This window comes from Stomoxys calcitrans, chromosome 1, assembly GCF_963082655.1.
Source record: "Stomoxys calcitrans chromosome 1, idStoCalc2.1, whole genome shotgun sequence".
NCBI classification, from domain to species: Eukaryota; Metazoa; Arthropoda; class Insecta; order Diptera; family Muscidae; genus Stomoxys; species Stomoxys calcitrans.
Genome location: NC_081552.1, coordinates 143,547,027 through 143,562,227, shown reverse-complemented (window position 1 = coordinate 143,562,227; position 15,201 = coordinate 143,547,027). Strand labels below are relative to the sequence as shown.

At 40.2% G+C, this 15,201-nt stretch overlaps 2 protein-coding genes across 4 annotated transcripts in view; both read left to right on the top strand.

Annotated features, from left to right (window-relative positions):
* LOC106087781 (uncharacterized) overlaps positions 1–2,658 on the top strand; it is a 79,180-nt gene extending 76,522 nt beyond the window's left edge. Inside the window, exon 2 of the mRNA XM_013252953.2 lies at positions 340–2,658. Coding sequence (XP_013108407.1) covers positions 395–2,545 — 2,151 coding nt within the window. The 5' untranslated portion in view covers positions 340–394 and the 3' untranslated portion in view covers positions 2,546–2,658. The remainder of the gene's footprint in view (positions 1–339) is intronic.
* LOC106087778 (titin) overlaps positions 1–15,201 on the top strand; it is a 64,579-nt gene that overhangs the window by 11,536 nt on the left and 37,842 nt on the right. For all 3 annotated transcript variants that reach the window (XM_059364654.1, XM_059364615.1, XM_059364595.1), the window contains exon 2: positions 3,281–3,343. In XM_059364654.1, the coding sequence (XP_059220637.1) occupies positions 3,281–3,343 (63 nt within the window). The remainder of the gene's footprint in view (positions 1–3,280; positions 3,344–15,201) is intronic.

The following is a 15,201-nucleotide window of genomic DNA, read 5'->3' as shown; positions in this document are numbered from 1 at the left end:
CTACAAAAACTTTGCACTCCTTATTTTATTTCATTATTCCATAAACACACACGTACAATTCGGTAAGTATTAGGAAGAGCGTTAATGTTGACGCTGACCCCGATTTATATCCTCGCCTAATGTAACAGAATTTGATACACACATTCTTCAACCAGTCGAGAAATAGGTCATCTTTGTTTAGGTCAATGAATGTCTTCCTTAGTTTCAAGCACTGTTGAGATGTTGTTAACTTTGATTGAAGCATTTGCAGGGAACTTTCATAGCTGTCGAACTTAATATAATTTAACTATTTTTAAACACAATCTTTACTAATTACATATTTTTCAAAAACGCACACAGAAACACATATACACCCAAAAACACAGCAACTTTAAAGCTATTCAACAGATCCAATATGTCCACAAACGTGCCAATTATATCAGTGACGCCGCACCACCATACTTCATCATCATCTTCTGACTCGGATTCCGATTCGTCGAACTCTCATGACAATGACATGGACTACTCTACGAGGTTGGGAAACACTACGGATGTGGAAGACTTCGATAGCCAGGCCGATATATCGCTGCCTCCGTCCAGAAGATCTTCAACAAACGGTCTGAGGCATATACAACAAGATTTGACTGATGTGGAAGACTATGATGCGTCCGATTCGGAGGGCGAAGTAGAGGTTTTTCCAGAGCTTAAGTTGTCGCTGGAAGAGTTCCTATCACAAGGCACTCAATGCCACCAAACAATCACCAATGGCATAAAAGAGAGAGTAGAACGACGCTCTGGCAACTTTCTTAAGGCTCAGAATCTTACCCACGCCAATGACTATCTAACTGATTGTGAAGATTATAACACTGATTCGGAGTTAGAGAACGAAGCAGTTAAGTCGGTGTGTGTCGACTTGAATGAGGCATTTGTTGACCAAGGACGTGTAAATATTGCCGATGCTACAGGTACACCGAACAGTATCGATGGCTCGGATGAGAACGACGAGGACGTCTCAATTGCAAGTAACATAAGCGATTTGCATTTTGAGGAGGCTGGGGGGGCATGTGGCCCACTGGCGCAAGCTTTATCTGAAGATGAACTCTTAGAACTTTCTGGCGATGAAGAAATCTGCCACATTGCAGTTTCTGATTCAGAATCTAAAGATGACGATGAGAATATATCGGAGGACGATATACTGAGCAATTCATCTGCACCACCTCTTGATGTCACATTCGTTAAGCCCTTGAGTCCTCTAAAGCGTTCCAGTGCTAAGTTAGAATGTCCCTCCACTGCTTCCAATTGTGCGAAGAGTTGCATGTTCCTCGAAGTGCAAAGAGATAAAGAAGAAGTGCTAACCGATATAGAACAGCTGGACGAAAACAACGACGAAGACAGCTATGACGATGATGACAATCCAATACCACAAGCTGTTATTTTAGCTGTAGGTGATGATGGTGGCTGCCAAACCGATTGCGAGGATATCTCATATGATGATTTGTCGAACCCAGAATCCTGTGCACATGAAGGAGTTTTGACAGTTGATGCAAAAGTTTTGCCCCAGCCTCAACGGGAAGTGATCCTACTGCAAGAGGATAAATACGGAGATACTACTACCAGTGTCATGCCCATGAGCGAGCAACATAAATTTGGAATCAACTCTTGTGTTAGAGAGGAGTGTGTTACAGACTCAGAAGAGTTTTCATATGCCGCTGACGATGAGCAGGCCGATGTGTCCGCAGAGGAGCCAATAAATCCCCCAACTAACGTTCTAGTCGAATCCGATGTGACGGTGTCGAATGAACAAATGAAACCTCACATCAGCAAACGCCTCGGAATACAATCCAATAATGAATCCGTAACCGATGTTGAAGAATTCTACATGGATGGTACAAATATTCGCAAAAAGAAGCCCAAAACCCGTGTCATAAGTAAGGGAAAGTCTAAGTATTTAGACATTCCCAAGGCCCCAGAAGATGGCGGTACTGATGTAGAAGACATCGAGCTATCGGAAGCCGAATTGCCTCCCGAACTGAAATACTCGCCCTTGCACAGCCTCAATGATGGTGCATCTTCCATCCAAGTCGATAAAACGACTGATGTCGAAGAACTCACTGCTGACGATGACCTATCGTCAACTTCTGAATCTGATTTGCCTCAGATTAACAGAATCGCGTCAAATCTAAGGGACTACGATTCCTGCAGTTCACATGTGGTCACCGCTTTCGAAACCTGTGCTTCGGTACCATCCGGTTTAAAGAACAAGAAACCTACACCTACCACCACTACTTTCAACATTGCCACACCACAACAACAACACACCGATACCGAGGATGTACAACTTCCCTCCGACGCTGAAGACTACTGTCCACCTGAGTTACCCTCTACTTGCCTTCCAAATGAGTTGCATGAACTGCTAAATGCCGGATGTACCACAGTGCACGAAAAGTGCCAAAACAGTTTCAATGTCGATGGCGAGAGACTACATATCAAGGGTATGGTTCGTGAAGCTCATACAGACGTTGAATATGTAGAATCTGATGAATCGGCCGCTAGAGGCAGCAAGTAAAGCGTCATGCAACACCTTCAACTCTTTCTAAAATTCAACATCTACAATTCTTTCCAAAAGTCAGATATAACTCTCATTTCTATTCTATCAATCAGACATACATCAACAATTTTGTAAGTAATTAACATAAACATTCTTCTAAATTCCCCACTATTCCCACAAAACATTTACAAAACTAAAAGCATAACAGCGCATCAGCGTTCGTCACTTGCAACTTGCCAGTTCCAATAGTGTTACTATACGTTTTGTTACGTTTTTGTACTAACCAATATCAACTAATCAATAACTACTAACCGCAACGCACACGTACATATGTATGTATAACTACGTGGTTCGTTAATACTTGATTCGAAAGTACTAACTCCACTTCCATCCAACCCAACCCTTATTCCTGGCTAAATTAATTAGTACCAATAATTGTAAAGGATTGTATTACATACGTATACACACACACACACACACACACACACACCCGAACACACAAATCAGTCTTTGGATATCTGGCAACAATACAATTCAAATGTTGTGCTCTGACTTAATGTACATGACTTAATTTCATTCAATTTCTTATTTTAATTTTTATTTATATCTAGTGGCCATTACAACGTAATACATACACACACACAAACACATGTGTATTTGTGTTTAACCACATATATAATTCGCTCCCATCTACTCTTTAGCTCTAGTAAATAATTCCTTTTTTCTTTTTTGATTTGTCCGTTTACATTACAGAAACAATTCAAGAATATATACCAGAACCCCAGATTGTATCGATCGAATCGGTTACACGCCAAGGTACGTACGTATATATGCATACATAAACACCACCCACACATAGACATTTAAGCTCATCATCCTTTTTATGGTTTCGTAACTTTTCATTTCGGCTATTGCTTTTTGTTCTCCTCATATTTTTATGTCACCTTTCAGCAGCAATGTTATCTCACGGCGTGATATTTAGAGCAGTGGTGCACAAAAATAAAATTTCCTTTACGCTAGCATTCATGCTCAAATCACACGTACACTGATGATCTTCGTTTCGTCGTTGTTGAGACAGCAACGGGTGAACATGTGCACGGGTGTACGAAGCTTTTTCATGTTTTCTTTTTAATACCCTCCACCATAGGATGGGGCTATACCAATGTCGTCATTCCGTTTGTAACTCCTCGAAATACTCGTGTAAGTTCCCATAAAGTATATATATTCTTGATCGTCAAGACATTTTAAGTCGATCTAGCCATGTTCTTCCGTCTGTCCGTCCATCTGACTGTCGAAAGTACGCTAACTTTCGAAGGAGTCAAGCTAGCCGCCATGAACCAACTTAGGGGCGTGGCATGGAAAACAATTAAGGATTTTGTAAATAGCAGGGAATTCCTAACTTATATTTTCATTTCCGAGGTTACTTTTTATTGCATTTAGAGCGCACAACAAGCCGATTACTGGTTTAGTTGTATGTCCATAGTGCCATGGGGCGGATTAACATCCACACCCTCTCTTCAACCTAACCTAAAGCTAGCCGCTTAAAATTTTGCGCAAATACTTCCTATTAGTGTAGGTCGGTTGGGATTGTAAATGGGCTATATCGGACCATGTTTTGATGTAGCTGCCACATAAACCGATCTTGGATCTTGACTCCTTAACTCCTCCTTAGGACGCAATTCTTATCTGATTTGACTACAATTTTGCATGAAGTGTTTTGTTCTGATTTCCAACAACTATTCTAAGTATGGTTGAAATCGATCCATAACCTGGTATAGCTGCCACATAGATCGATCTTGGATCTTGACTCCTTAAGCCACTAGAGGACGCAATTCTTTGATGATTTGACTGAAATTTTGCATGAAGGGTTTTGTTATGATTTCCAAAAACTATTCCAAGTATGGTTGAAATCGGTCCATAAATTGATATAGCTGTCATATAAACCGATCTGGGGTCTTGACTTCTTGAACCTCTAGAGGGCGCAATTAATATTCGATTTGGCTGAAATTTTGTACAATGACTTCTCCCATGACCCTCAACATCTGTGTCAAATATGGTCTGAATCGGTCTATAGCATGATACATCACCCATATAAACCGATCTCCCTATTTTACTTCTTGAGCCCCTAAAGGGCTCTTATTGGAATTGGCTGAAATTTTACACAATGACATCTACTACGGTCTCCAACATTTAATTCAATTAATCGGACCATAACTTGATATAGCTCCGATTGCATAGCAATTCTTTTATTTTATCCTTTGTTTGTCTAAAAAGAAATACCAGGAAAAAACTCGACTAATGCAATCCATGGTGGAGGGTATATAACTTAGCACACTTTTACTTGTTAATGAATATGTTTTCTGATTTAACGCTAGACAAGAAAGGAAAACTTTTCAAGGTCACTAATTACTATGCCTATGATTAAAATTTGGCAAACGTTTAGACAAATAAATAATTTTTTAATGATAGAGAGAATAATGAAAATTTGAAGAGAGGTTTTCACACATACAGTCTCATTTTCATTTTGTGCACCACTGATTTAGAGATTTTCGTCTACACATGTCATAGTGCTTTCTAAAAAAAAAACAGCAACAACATTAACACCAAATAGAAGACATTGTTTCATGTTGATCTTAGCCTATATTTCGTTTGTGAACTAATTTGAGCTAAGTTAACTCCCACATAACGGAAAAAAATTTTCAAATATTAACAAAATACAGAATACTTTAAATAAAATTTGCCTACGAACAAATTGCATTAAGAATCAATGGTTGCTATCCGATTCAAGTTTAAGCTCATTGATGGCGGACCTCCTTTTTATTATAGTTGAGTTCGAGCGGCGCACACTGGGGTAGAATTGAAAAAAAAACTATTACAAAATATGTCATTTCAGAAAGGATAACCCTTTGAAATGTGAAATGGTTCGAGTTGAGGTGTTATCGAGGTCATATTCACAATTTGAAGGTGCTCCGGGCGCATCCTGTTAAGGCTACCATATCTTCATTATTCATATGGCAAAATGGTATTAAGAACTAGGTAAATCGGTACTTTTTGTAGCCAAAAGATGAACTTTTTACTGACTGACATAAAATCGGACCCGTTGTCAAAAGTAGTAGGCTTATCTCCATAAATGTATTTTTTTTTACATAGAAATCATCAAAAGAGTTTCAAGAAATGTCACTTCCAAGAATTTTTGGAAAATTTTCGTTTGAATTTTCGAGGCATAAAAAATTTCCGACTTTCTACAAACCAATTTTCCCCCAAAACATGACCTGCTTGACGGGGACATTTAATTTAACTATTTTCATTCGTCCACTTTATGCTAGCCCTTTTTTTCCCAACTCGAACTAAAATTTGTCTATTTTTCTACCGGCATAACATAATTTTTGTAAACATAATTACATGAAATTTTTTGTACAAACTCAATCTTACCTTCATACTACATTAAAGTTAGTTGGTTTTAAGTGCTCTTTTAAACGATTGGCAATAAAAAGGTTTTTATTTATTTCACATGTTTTTATCTATACTTTTTTATATGGAGTTTGACAGATTTTCGCAAGAAAAGAGGAACAGAATACCAACCCTTAAAGAACGCCGGGGTATTGATAAGGGGAGATCCCTTGTTACAGCCGAGTCTCGGACTATAGCTAAAGATAGCTCTAACAGACCCCATTGTGCATTAGATTGCTTTTAAACTAGGAATAATATATCTCTTACCTCTTCCAAACCTGGTCCCAAAACAATTACATTTCGTCAACAGTACTACAATAATATTAAGCAAATAGTTTAGAAATATGAAATGATTTTTCTAATGCTGATAAGTTATACTAGTGCCAATTAGAGTATTCAGAATCTTTAAGTATTCAAGATATATGAAATAAAGGGTGATTTTTTAAGAGCTATAGGAAAGTTAAAGAAACACAACACATAAAAAAAATCATGAAATCTTTATTTGAATGGATAGTACGGTCCATATAATTTAATGTTTGCAAATGTCCACAAAGTCCAATTTTGGCATACTTTTTCAAACATTTCGGCCGGTGTCTCACGAATAAATGCTACAATGTTATCTTCGAATACCTCAATTGAAGTGGGCTTGTCTGCATAGACATGAGCTTTACTTTACTTTAATTGGCCACGACCGAACATTTGTTCCACTAGCCGAACATAGAATAGCGTTCCAAGCGCCTAGATCTTCTGCGCTCATTCTAAAATCTTTGACACCAAGTTTGGAGGCGTCTCCCACCACTTGATTCTTCCATTGGGCTTTTGGTCAACCCGGTTTGCGTGTACCACTGTGTTTGCCTTCAAAAGACTTCTTTGCTGGAGCTTCTTCATCCATTCTGACAACATGACCTAGCCAACGCAGCCGTTGTATTTTGATGCGTGTAACTATGCTATCGTCGTCATACAGCTCATACAGCTCGTGGTTCATACGTCGCCTATATTTTCCATTAACGCTAACTGGCCATATAATTTACGAAGAATCTTTCTCTAAAATACTCTAAGCATCTGCTTTTACAAGTACCCATGCTTCAGGACCATATAACAACACGGGTAGTATCAGTGTCTTGTATGGTGAAATGTAGTGGAATCTTCGTCTGTCGAGAGGTGGCCTTGTTTCTAAACTGCTTACTTAGTCCAAAGTAGCATCTGTTTGCCAGTATTATTCTTCGCTTTATCTGAAAACTGGTGTAATTCGTTTCGGTTACGGTGGTGCCGAGGTAGATAAAGTTACTGACTATCTCAAAGTTGTGGTTCCCAACTTTATCTGCTCGGGTGTACAAAGTGAAACCATCCATTTCATCTTATCTCAATTTAAGACGAAATTGACTCTTTTCTGATTCTTTCAAAGGCTGCAGTTACCGACCTATGATGTCGATTTCATCGGCATAGGCGAGTGGCATGTGTTCTCTTGTGATTAGTGTGCCATATTTACATCTCTATAATGCATCTTGTATAATCTTCTCCAGCAGGATATTAAAGAGATCACACGATAGGCTGTCTCTATCTATCTCATTGACTTTAGGTTTTAATCTTTCACACAGTACGCTCAAGAGTATCTTGTATGCGATGGGGTGGAGACTTATTCCTCTATAGTTGGCACATTCCGTCTTGTTTCCTTACTTGTGTGCGGGACATAGTATGCTGAGGTTCCAATCATCGGGTATGCGTTCTCCTAGCCAGATTGCACAGATAAGCTGATGCATACGCCTTATGGTCGTGTCGCCACCGGTTTTAAATAGTTCAGCGGGTAACCCATCGGCTCGTGCTGCCTTGTTGTTGTTTAGTTGGGTCACTGCTACCTGGACATTCTGACTAGGAGGTAAACATTCTATACTTTCAACATTGAATGGTTTTGCGGTATCCTCTTCGACGCCAACATCGGACACTAGCAGGGTAAAATGTTCTTTCCATATCCTCAGCATGTTACCTGTGTCAGTTACCAGATTTCCTTCTTTGTGTCTGCAGGAGGATGTGCCTGCAACAAAGCCATCGGTTTGATGTTTAATTCCTTGGTAGAATTTCTGAACTTCATTCTGACTCCTGTACATCTCAATTCGCTCACATTCACATCTTTCCATTTCCTTTTTCTTTTTTGCGGAATAGACGTTTCTCCTCTCTCCTTTTCTCCCGATACCTTTCTTTCATCTGACGCGTTTCTACTGATTGCAGGGTTGCTCTATATGCCGCTTTCTTGACTTCAGTAACATGTCGACACTCTTGGTCGTACCTTGGGTTTCTTGGAGCAGGCTTCCGGTACCCAAGTACGGATTTCGCGGCATTTTCCACGGAGTGAGCAATAGTTTGCCACTGCGCCAATATATCATCGGATTCAGTCGAGTGGAGCATACCGCTGCCATCTGTTGTGTTTGCAGCTTTTCAATGTCCTGCTTGCGTGCAGTGTCAGATCGTACTTTAATCGCTATGTTCAAACGGGTGCGAACTTTGGCTGCAACAAGGTAATGATCCGATTCATCTGTTGTGTTTGCAGCTTTTCAATGTCCTGCTTGCGTGCAGTGTCAGATCGTTCTTTCCTCGCTATGTTCAAACGGGTGCGAACTTTGGCTGCAACAAGGTAATGATCCGAATCTATATTCGCTCCACGGATCGATCGCATATCTAACACGCTGGAGGAATGCCTTCCATTTATCACAACGTGATCAATTTGGCTCCTCGTGTTTAGACCGGGTGACAGCCAGCCAATAATCACCTTTTCTGGGTGCTGGGCCACAGAGATATCCCAGCGAATTGCAAAGCGGACCACCTTGCGATACTAGAAACTACCTTACACATTCTAGGGGAACTGGAATCTGTGGGTATGCTTCTGGTTCCAGGATCAGGCCCGGAGGGCAACGAATGATAAGGCGGGGCTGTGAGCATTCCAAAACTATGTGGCCCAATCTAGATTTGAAGAGATCTACCTCTCGTCATGACAGGTCACTGTCTAATCGGAAAACATGCTGACAGAGTGAAGGTTGCCAGTGAAGACTTTTGCGAAGCTGAGAGGACTTTGAGGAAGGAGAGACTGTAGAACATCTGGTCCGTGTGTGACTCGCACTGGCAGTCAGAAGGGTTCGAGTTTAGGTTCTCATTTTTTGAGAACTTGTCTGATTTAGCGGATGTGAACATTCGCAAAAGTTGGTTTTTCAGTTCAGCAACGATACGTCTTCAATATTTCAGCAGATTTTGTAAATTGAAATAGCGGAAAAAATGTCTGCTTTTCCATTTCCAGCGGACAAAATCTCTTGTGCTAGCGAACATTATTGCTATTTTGAATAACAACTTTCGTTGAGTGAAGTTATGGTTGTCATGAAGATTGATATCCTGATAAAACTTCTTGAGCTAATTTAAGACCAATTGTTTATCCAATTTAGCTGATATGGCTGCCTTGTAGACCGATTTCCCTATAAGACGTTTTAAGCTCTTTTGAGATGCATTTTTTAACCAAGCATTTTGTACATATTTGCACATAGGTACCATACAAATCACCATTGACATTGAACTTCTTAAGCTCACAAAATACGTATTTGTTACCCGGGTAAGAAATTCATAGTGGGTGATTTTATTGAGTTAAGTTTTCGGGTTGGCTGCACTGATGATAGTTGTGACCAAAAGTTAGTTGTGAAAGTAAAGATTATTCAGGGCTTAGAGATCGATGGGAACAGACTGCTTTGGAACGTACAAATAGACCATTTGAACCGGAAGTAAGTAATGAAGTAATTTTTTTGAAGTAAATGCCAAAGACCAATTCGTCGATTCCAATAAAAATTTTGAATATATGATGCAAATATGAATCGAAGCAAGAGGAAATCAAAACGAAGGATCATTTCATATGGAGGATATATCCAAATCTGAACCCATATGGCCAATTTGCAATCCCCAACAATCTACATTAATAAGAAGCAACTGTGCAAAATTTCAGACTTATGTCTTTATTCCTTCGACCACTATCGTGATTTCGACAGACGTAGCGACATGGTTAGGGCGACTTAGAATATCAAGATGAGCAAGAATATACATTTGCCATAACCACAGGAATCTGAAATACCTTAAACAAATTTTTAGGAATAGTAATGTAAATACATTAATTATTCCCTCAACCATAAGATGGGGCATACAATTTTGTCATTCCGTTTGTAGCGCCTCAAAATATTGATCTAAGATCCCATTAAGTAAATATATATTTGATCGTCTTAACATTCCAAGTTGTCGAAAGCACGCAAATTTTCGAAGGAGTAAAGCTAGGCACTTGAAATTTTGCAGCTACTTAGTACGACCTACTTAGTGTAGGTCAGTCGGTATTGTAATGGGTTCATGTTTGGATATAGCTGTCATATAAATCGATCTCGGATCTTGACTTCTAGAGCCTGTAGAGCGCGCTATTACTATCCGATTTGGTTGAAATCTCGCATATAATGCTTTGCCATAAATTCCAACAGCCATGGTTCCAATCGTTTCATAACCTGATATATGTTCCGCATGAACCGATCTCCTAGTTTGACTTCCTGAGGCCGCAATTGTTACTCGATTTGCCAGAAATTTTAGAGGTGGTATTTTTCTTTCCATAATTCTTCGAACATCTTCCAGCTCGAGATCAACATCAATACTTTCTACGAACTTATAAAAGTTTGAGCAAGTGTGTGTTATTACGCCATGTAACTTCATCAGCACCTTTGTCAAATTGATTGAGGTGCACTACATTCCCAAAGACTATTGAGAGCCCTATGTTAGGCTTTTCGACATGTGTGTCCTATATGGTTCAGATTGGTCTATATTTGGATATAGCTGCCAAAAAAACCAATATTGAACCAAAATTGAACAGTGAGCTGTATTTTTTAGACCACTCAACATCCGTGCCGAATTTGGTTCAAATCGGCCCATATTTTGATATAGCTGCTATGGGTACATAAATAATGAATTTCTCACCGGATTATGACGAAAGGTGTTTTACAAATATACCCAAGGTGGTGGGTATCCAAAGTTCGGTCCGGCCGAACTAAATGCCTTTTATTTTTTTCTCACTAATAGGGTGCCGTGCGAACTCTTACCAACATCATTAAGTGGGTCAAGCAGAATTCTTGAATACTAACGACCCAATAACACTTCATATATATACCACGGCTACCTTTGTTTTTAGGATTTGGTAGGAGGTTTTAGGTGTGACAATATGTTCGGAAAATCAAATCGATGTGGTTCAGGATTGGAGGGTTTCTCTCAAGAAACCCATGTCCAAACTGAAACGTTAGTAGACGACATGGGAGTGAGAGCAGGCACAACGGAAGACATGTTGAGGCTTTTGATGAAAACACATTTTCCACGGGATACGACGGGACTCGCCGAAATCTTGGAATAATGATGTTGATCGAGGGCTTATCATAACAGAATTTATGGGAAAGGAAGCCCTGAGGAGCTTCAAACCATTTAAGTCACCCAAACATGATGGAATATTTCCAATCCTTAGACCAGTACTGGGTGGACCAGGTCCTTAGAGACTGGATAAACCATATGCTAAGGAACAGGTTGATAAATTGCCGGTCCCATGACATAAATATAAGGGAGATAGTGGCACATGGCACGCCACAGGGGGGCATTTTATCGCCACTCCTATGAGTGACCACCATAAATAACCTATTACGAATGCTGACTGAGGAGGTATTTGAACCTGTCTGCTACACAGACGATGTTATAATAATTCTAAGGGTTAAGGACGCGAACTGCATTGCTGGTCGAAGGGCCGAAAGGGTATTGCAGATGGCATACGACTGGGCTAGACCTAGGGGTCTCAATGTTAACCCAGAGAAGACTGAAATCTGACTGATCACGACGAAGACGAAGGTAGGCCAATTTGACGCACCACGTATACTTAATAGAACGATTTCGATATTTGAAAAGGTGATATACTTAGGAGTTATCATGAACAGGAAACGGAATTGGAAGTGTCACAATCAGAGCATACCGAAAAGGCCCACAGATATTGGGTACTATGTGGATGGGTCGTAAGCTCGAAATGGGGCCTAAATCCGAGGATAGTCCACTGCTCTACGGAACATGATTAGACCAATACTTACTTACGCCTCAGTAGTTTGGTGGACTGCAATGGAAAAAAGTGCAAATCTTTGAATAACACAACGGGTTCAGGAAACATATTGCCTTAGCATAGGCGGAGCGATGAGAACCACGCCTACTAGGGCACTGGAGACTATTCTAGATATCCGATACCTGAGACAACACTTGAGTCTTGGACTGACGGAAGCATAGTATTGCCATCTGGAAGATCATGTTACACGGATGGATCAAAGCTAGGAGACAGATTGGGTCTGGAGATCAACATTCAGAACCCAGGGACTAAGATCTGTTATAGACTGTCTGACCGTAATACGGTCCAGAAGGCGGAGATCAGGGCGATCACGGAATGCGTGAGGTGGTGAGTGGCTAACGCGAGAACGTCGAGTATGAACATCTTTACGTACAGTAAAATGGCCATAAAGGAAATAACCAGGCCGGTAGGGTCACGAACAGTCTTGCAGTGTAAGAAGGAGATTAACGCTTTCTCTGAGGATGGCGCAATCCGTATCGTTTAGGTGCGGCCTTAACGGAGTAAGGGGGAATGAAGAGGTAGATGATTTGACAGTAAAGAACAGAGGACTGCCGTCAATAAACTCGGTTAACCTGAAGCCTCAGGGGCGACGCAGTCCGAGTTAAGGGCATGGGTGACGAACGCGCATGTTGAACACTGTTTAACAGCACAACAGTCGGTAGGACGGCGAAATTCCTATGGGGTGATCCGGATCGCGAAAGGACGAGGTAAAAGTAAAGTAGGAAGGAGATCAGTATTGCTTTTGGTATCATAACAGGACACAAAGGACTAGGAGCTCACTTATGCATAATCGGTGCGGCAAGTGATAGCATGTGGGGAAGATGATGAGACGTCGGAGCATTTCCCATGTCATTGCCCGGCTTTCGTGGCTAAAAAAAACAGTACTTAAGTGGGGACACAAGACCAGACATGAACAAACTTAGGGGAATTCTGTATAAAAACAGTTAAGGATTTTGTAACTAGCACGGAATTCCTAACTTAAAATTTTTTTTCGAGGTTACTTTTCAGTTTAGGTGTATGTCCATAGTGGCATTGGGCGGATTTATATACGCACCGTCTTTTCAACCTAACCTTACCATAGTTAAAAAATCAATTAGTCAAAACATTTGCAACTAAAATAAATGCCTCAATGCCAATTGAGTCCTTCAAAATTTGTTCGGGTTGCGAAAGGATTATTTGTGGTCCGATTTTTGAATTTGTTTCCTCGTGTTAGTGCTAGCCAATTTCTTTAAAAGAATATCTTTTATAGTGTACTAGCACCACACACCAAATTTCACTTGTCACACCTTTAAACCCGGAACCTATATGACCGGAATTTTGTATTGGTGTTGGAAGATATAAACTCACTTCACATATCAAAGTTGTCGGCTCAATCGCGTACGAATGGTGGCTTCTAGGAGCTCAAGAAGCCAAAACGAGGGATCGGTTTATATGGTGGGGATATATCTATTTATTGACCTATTTAGGCGGTATTTTGTGTGGGTATTGCAGGGAGCAAATGTACTTGACATGATAAATTTCAGCCAATTATTGAGGTTTTCAGGTGCCACAAAATTCAAATCGGGGTATCGGTGTATATGGGGGCTGTCTCTTTTTATGGTTCTATTTGAACGGGATTTTGTGTGGGTATAAAGTTACACATCACATGCCAAATTCCAACCAAATCGGATACAAATTTACCCTTTAAAATATCAAATCGGAGGATCTTCTTATATGAGAGTTATATTCAAATGTGAACCGATATAACTCATTTGCCATCCCCACGCCAACATCAATAAAAAGTATTTGTTCAAAGTTTCAATTGCTACATATTTGTGTTCTCGATAGAAGGACGTCCATGGTTAGAGTTTATATCACCATGGAGTTTATATCACTTGCCATTTATAACAGCTATGCTAAATGAATGAACTGCCGATAAGTTCGGCCGGTACGAACTTTGGATACAGGCCACCTCGGGTATATATGCAAACCACCTTTCATCAAAATCCGGTGAAAATTGCATACCTTATGTCCCATAGCAGTTATATCGAAACATGTTCCGATTTGAACCAAATACTAATAAGTACAAGTCATTGTTCAATTGTGTATAACAAAATATTGGTCTTTTTAGTAGATATATCTAAAAATAAACCGATCTGAACCAGTCACTGTGTCAAATTTCAGTGAAATCGGATTATAAATGCGTCTTTTATGGGGCCAAGACTTTAAATCGAGATATCTGTCTACATGGCAGCTATATCCAAATCTGGACTGATTTTGGCCAAGTTGCAGAAAAATGTCGAAGAGCCTTACACAACTCACTGTCCCAAATTTGGGCAAAATCGGACAATAAAGGCTCCTTTTATGGGCCCAAAACCTTAAATCGAGAGATTGGTCTATATCACAGCTATATTCAAAACTGGACCGATCTAGGCCAAATTGAAGAAGGACGCCGAAAAGCCTAACACAACCCACTGTCTCAAATTTCAGCGACATCAAACAATAAATGTGCCTTTTATGGCCCCCAAACCGCGAGATCGGTGTATATGGCAGCTATATCCAAATCTTTACCGATCTGTGTCATATTGCAGAGGTATGTCAAAGGGGCTTAACTTAACTCACTGTCCCAAATTTCGGCGACATCGGAAAATAAATGCGCCTTTTATGGGCCCAAAGCCTTAAATCAAGATCGGTCTATATGGCAGCTATATTCAAATCTGAACCGATCAGGGCCAAATTAAAGAAAGATGTGGAAGGGCCTAAGATAACTCACTGTCCTAAATTTCAGGAAAATCGGATAATAAATGTGGCTTTTATGGGCCTAAGACCCTAAATCGGAGGATCGGTTTATATGGCAGCTACATCCAAATCTGGACCGATCTGGGCCAAATTGGCGAAGGATGTTGAAGGTCCTAACACAACTCACTGTCCCAAATTTCAGCAAAATCGGATAATAAATGTGGCTTTTATGGACCTAAGACCCAAATCGGAGGATCGATCTAGACCAATCTGGGCCAATTGACGAAGGATGTCGAAGAGCCTTACACATTTCACTGTCCCAAATTTCAGCAAAATCGGATAATAAATGTGTCTT